A 6,273-nucleotide genomic window follows, 5' to 3' on the forward strand; every position below is an offset into this window, starting at 1 on the left:
GATAATAATAATAATAATAATAATGTTCACTACAATAACTCTCGTCGTGGTTTTTCTCGAAGCTCGTCGCCAGTTACTTAAAGTGTATATATATATATATATGTATATACACATATATATACACATATAAGTGATACATATTTTGAACAAACGTGAGAAATATGTTGGTCGGCGATGTTGAAAAAATTGATCGACTCTCGGGAGTATGATATATATATATATATATATATTCACGACACTCTAACGATTATTCCAGACGACCATTTGCAAGTAGACGAGGAACAAGATCGGAGCGTACCAGGTTCACTACCGGCTGACGATAATCTTCCGTTTCCACTGCTGCTGTCCGAATGAGCCGACGGCGAAGGGCACATTGGTGGTTGTTGCAAATTTTGAGGTCCGCCTGTTTGACTTCCCAACACTCCCAAACCCGCACCTGTACACGAGAATCGTAAATGTGGTTATTTATGATATTGCAACGATATCATCGTTCACGATGATAAACTTGAGAAAATGTCTACGTATATGTATATATATATGTATGTATGTATATATATATATATATACGTATACGTAGTATACAAAGTATATTATAATTTTTGCGATAACCTCATACCTAAACTCGAAGACGCGAGGATTTCTCTCTCTCGCCTCTCGGCGGCGGCGCGACTTAAAACGTATTGCGCCGCAAACTGATGCTTGGGGTCCATTCTCATGTGCTCCATGTGACTCAACAAACCTAATAAACAGCAACAAAGTAAAGCGGTCTCGATAGAGTTTTTCGATTAGTGTTATTTTTATTATAGCGAGAAAACAGGAGTAAACGGCGAAGAATATCGTACGAGATATATTATATATATATATGTACACCATCGAAATGAAAAGTAAAACGGACACGGCACGACGACGATGGCGACGACGACGACGACGACGACGACGACGGCGACGACACTTGATATAAGTATAAATATATACGAAGAGTATTATAAAAGATCGATACGAAGAGGAACGGAAGAAAAAGTAAAGAAACGAAAAGTTCGTCGCATATGTGGTGATGGTCGCGCACTATGTTATATTATATTATACATATGATGGTCGGAAAAGAAAAGAAAAGATCATACTTACCGCTCTCGTGAGTGAAGACGGCTTGGCACACCGAGCACGGCCACATTCTGAGGCTTGTGCTTAGTTGACTGGTCTCAGGATGGCAGGCCAGGTGTTTCCTAAGACTACCCTCGTTGACGTAGTGTTTTCCGCACACTGGACACGGGTGGTTGGCGGTCCGTCGCTTCGCTAGGTAAACCCCGGCAACGGAGGTTGTGCAGTCAGCGGAGGGAACAATAGGGCGACACAATTTCAAGGTCAATGCTAAGCAGGATAAAGCTTCCCAAGGAACGAAAGCCACCTCCTCCATCATCATCATCATCATCATCATCATCATCATCATCATATCCATCATATCATCATCATATTCATCATCATCATCATTATCATCATATCACCACCATCGTCATATCACTACCATCCTTATTATCATCCTTGTTCGATCTTTTCTTTTTCATCATCATCACCATCACCATCATCTTTATCATCATCATCATCATCATCATCATCATCATCATCATCCTTCTTTTCCTCCTCCTCCTCCTCCTCCACCACCACCTTATTATTTCTCACGCATTCGCGTGTACATACGCGCGTACGTACGTCGACATTCCAGTCGACCTCGAAGGCGAAGGGAGAATCCTTGCAGACACGGATAGCCGAGGACCAGGGAGAGAGCACTGACCTCGGACGCACCGCGCGCTGCTTCTGCCGTTGCTGGCTCCCTTTCACGAGCGAGGTCGTCGGCCCAAAAACCAAGATGTACACGCACGTACGCGCGCTTGCACGCTTATAGACGCACAAAGAAAAGTTCGACGAATCTCTCTCTCTTTCTCTCTCTCTTTCTCTCTCTCTCTCTCTCTTTCCCTTTTCCTCCCCTTGCACTCTCTCCTCCCCTCTCTCTTTTATTATTCCTCTTTTTTTCTCTCTCTCTCTACGGTTTGCTTCCTTCCCTCCGTCTCTCCGTTCTTTATTATTATTATTATTATTGTTATTTATTTTTTTTTTTTCCGTATCTCTCGGTTTTCGATCTCACCTCCCTTTCTCTGGGAAGAGATCGTGGACCGTGGACGACGGATGGACGATGGAAAAACTCTATGTTACGTCACGCAACATGTTACTTATAGTATATAATGATGATTTCGATCATCATCTATGTGCAAAGATGTGTACACCAGATCGACACTGGGTATTCTTTTTTTTTTTTTTTTTTTTCGTTTATTATATATACGATATATATATATGTGTGTATATATACATATATATATATATATTGATGTATACAGTTTATTATTTAATCAGATCGAAATGATGGAGGAAACGAGTACACGGCGCGTTATAAAAACGGCATGCGGTTTCGTAAAGAGATAGATTCTCATTGACTGGCGCACGATCCGTGCGCGTCGATCGTTCTTCTCTGTACGTCTATCATCTACGTATGCCCACACACTTATAACAACAGAAACAACACGCACAAAAGTCGGAACGAGTCACCCTTTTGAAGCACCGGTTTTATATTAGCGAGTATAGTAGTAAGGTATATACGCAAGTATTAGTCGGGTGAGTGCGCTAAGTGCTACACCCCCTTTTTCCGTTCAGCGAAACAGTACGAAGAAGTGACAGGACAATGTGTGCATATCGCCCGCGCCAAAGCAAGTTCTTAGGTGGGGGGATGTGAAACGTAGTAGTAGTACTTAAATACTAAATAAGGACGAGCCACCCCTCGTGTCTCGAGGAGCGACACGTACCATACCTTTCTCGCTTTCTCTCTCTCTTTTTTCTTTCTTTCTTTCTTTCTTTTTTTTTTTTTTCTTGCTTTATAGACTTACTCGCAATTAAGAGGCACCCTCGTTACGCCTATCTCTCCGTTCTCTCTTTCTCCTTCTCGAAGAAGAACCGATTTCTCCTTCTCCGCGAGAAACCCTCGTTAGTCGGTTGCGTTAAGAAGGACGAAGGACGAAGGAACGGACGGATGGACGGACGGACGGATGGACGGATGGACGGAATCAAAAGGACGGCAAAAATTGGAGACGACCACGTTGGAGAGCAAAAAAGCACGTCGATTCGTCGCACTTTTTAAAATTATTACAACGTATGTTTTGTTGTATAATTTCATTTCTTTTATTTCTCTCCTTTATCTCCTTCAATTATCTTTCAATTTTATTATTCCTTACGCGAATCGATCGCGCCGTTTCTTCTCCATCGTGGCCGTCCTCTCATCGTCGTCCAGATGACGGATGAAAGCGCGGAAGGGATAATAATTGCGTTTGGGGATAAATCGCGTTTGAATTTTTTTTTTTTTCGTGCGTTGGAGTTAGAGTTAGTTAGAGTAGCCAGAAGTACAAGACAGAGAGATATAAGTAATGTGATACGTGGTAAAAATTACGTAGCGTTAGTAAATGCGTTACATACATAAAACATTGTGGAGAAGAGAAAGTATCTCCCCAAATTCGATGCACGTGTATTTATATATATATATATATATATAATATNTTTCTTCGTTTGCGAAAGGGAGGAAGACAGGAGAAGGAGAAAGCAAAGCCCAGACAGACGAATGTACGTGTGTATATATATATATATTATATATTATATATATATACATATTATATTATATATACATATATATATATATATATATATATATATATATAAAAAAGCGTGAGGTGCGGAGAACGATCGGAATCGAACCGGAAATCCTTGGCGAATATTTAAAATAAGAGAAAAAAATGGAATGATCGGATGGATCATCTTCTCCGATTGATCTCGCGCGACCTCACAGAATGAACGGGAATGCAAAGCACAGATCGAACGACTACTAGTTACTACGACACAATTGCACACGGATGGCCTTTGTCGCCGTTATCGGGTTCAATCGTCGTCGTCGATTCTCGTCGTGAATCGACGACGCGATTTTCTTTCTTTCTATATATCTATCTATCTATCTATCTCTCTATGGATAGATGACGATACGCGCGATGGAGGGTTATTACGGATAACCGACAAAAGCTGACAAAGGCCATCGTTTAATACAGATAATATGAAGAGTGATGAACGAAATTCGACGTCCTCATTGCAAGTATCTGTCTCTCCGTCATTGGCGACCTCGCGTTAAAGGTAAAGAGATTATTTCGCGGTCTTATTTATCGTTTATTCGATCGTTCTTCTTTTCTTTTTTTTTTTCCTTTTCTTTTCTTTTCTTTTCTTTTTTGTTTTTTTTATATATATATTCGCATATCTCTGGTATTTCTTTATTTCTCTCTCTTTTCTCTCTCGCACACGCGAAGGTCGGTTATACGCACACGAGGCGGTAGGGGCACGCGCTGAGGGAAAAACATGGCGGTCAACCTTGCTCGGAAAGAGTGGTTAAAACGGAGAGAAAAAGAATACGAAGAGGAAGGAAAGAAGGAGGAGAAGGTGGGAGGAGGAGGAGGAGGAGGAGGAGGAGGAAGGAAAGGCTAAAACGAGACCAGACGGCAATGACCCCAAACTTTTCGGGTCTTTACTCGCCTCCTTTCCTTTCTTCCTGCCTACTACTTCTCCCTCCCTCCCCCCTTCCTATCCTCTCCACTTTGATACAACGCATCCTCCTCCTTCTTTTTTTTTCTCGTTTCGTTTCGTTTCGTTTCTTTTCTTTCTTTTTTTTTCCCCCTCCTCTTCCCTTCTCTTCCTCTTCTCTCCCTCTCTCCATCCTCCTCCTCCTTCTCCTCCGTCTTTCTTTCTCACTCTCAGCGAGTCGTCCTTCTTTCTTTTTCGCTCTTTCTCTCCCCCTTTCCCTACCTATCTTTACCGAACCGACGTACCGACGTGTTCGCCGTGTTCTTTTTTCTCTTTCTTTCTTTCTTTTTCCTTTCCCTCTCCATCTCCGGACCTGGGATAACCGCGACCGAGTTGAGACGATCAACGGGACGGAGGAGAGCCGAATCTCGGGCAGGAGACCAGTTTAAAATAACACGTCGAGGCGTCGTTGACCTAGCCGTTTCGGCTAGCCTTTTTTTCTTTACGCCGTTTACGCCCCCTCCCTCCCTTCCTCCCTCCCTTTGATTCTTCCTTTCCGTAAGAACAATTTTCCACGAATATCTTTTTGATCCTACTTAATCACGATTAATTTCGCTTCCCTTCTTTACGCGATTCCTTTTATATTTCGCTTTTCCCTTCCTCCTTTCTTCCTCCCTCCCTTTTTTTTTACCGATTTATTTATTCGTTTATTCTTTTTCTTTCCGTTTTCCTTTGTTTTTTATTCTTCTCTTCTCGTGATCAAATATCTCCGATTTCTAATTCCCCTTTCCCTTTCTCCTCTTTCCACAGGAGAAAAACACGAAAAACAGGAACGAACGAACGAACGAACGAAGGAACGAACGAAGGAAAATATCGAATTTTCCACGCTCCATAATCCGCGGGAAACTCGATTTCTCAATCCACGCGATGGCCGAGATAGATGGATGGATGTCGAGCCACGAAGAAGTTGGGGGAGCAGGGGAGGAAAAAAAAAAAAAAAGAAGAACGAGAAAAAGAAAAATAATGGTTGAGGAAGGTTGAGGAAACGACGCACGGCAGCGTCAATGAACCCCCCTCCCAGTTTAGAGGGTCCTTGCCCTCCTCTTCCTGCGCCGTAGCCCGCGCCTCTCTCGCGTTCTTTTTTTCTTTTTTTCCCCCCCTCTCTTGGGAACACACCCACGCTCGCCAACGTAGTCGTTGTTCGCTCCTCGTCGCCGCGTTCCTCTCCGGTTTGACGATAGGCGATATTCTTTCCAAGGCACGCCCCCTCCCGCTCGTTGTTTTCGACGGGCCAAAGCCCGGGCGTCCTTCTTTCTTCCCGGACCTGGGACAAGCCCGAGCCGGTTGAGCCGACGACACACGAGCCACGAAGAAGAAGAAGAAGAAGAAGAAGAAGAAGAAGAAGAAGAAGAAGAAGATGCCGGCCGTCGACGTCGTCGGCGTCGCCGATGCTGGGTGCCGGTGCTGCATGCAAGTTATTCTCGGAGGGAGGCTGCGGTCCGTAAGTTCGACGCCCCGACCTGGCCCAACTGGAAAAAACCGGTTTCTTCGTTGCGCTCTTCCTTTTTTGCCTGCATCCTCGCTTTTTGCACCGCGAATACCTCTCTCGACTCTCCTTCGAGTGTGCCGTGCGCCCGCTCTCTTTCTCTTCGTTCCTTTTCCGTGCGCGCCGTC

General features: G+C 43.7%; 1 protein-coding gene across 1 annotated transcript in view; it reads right to left on the bottom strand.

The window, feature by feature from the left end:
• Nucleotides 1-6,273, bottom strand: part of LOC102680144 (zinc finger protein 865-like) — a 37,916-nt gene that overhangs the window by 2,366 nt on the left and 29,277 nt on the right. The window contains exons 6-8 of the mRNA XM_031513413.1: nt 1,126-1,498; nt 617-739; nt 299-436 (exon numbers count right to left, since the gene is read on the bottom strand). Of these exons, the coding sequence (XP_031369273.1) occupies nt 299-436; nt 617-739; nt 1,126-1,498 (634 nt within the window). The remainder of the gene's footprint in view (nt 1-298; nt 437-616; nt 740-1,125; nt 1,499-6,273) is intronic.

This window comes from Apis dorsata, unplaced genomic scaffold (assembly GCF_000469605.1).
Source record: "Apis dorsata unplaced genomic scaffold, Apis dorsata 1.3 scaffold_634, whole genome shotgun sequence".
Lineage (NCBI taxonomy): Eukaryota > Metazoa > Arthropoda > Insecta > Hymenoptera > Apidae > Apis > Apis dorsata.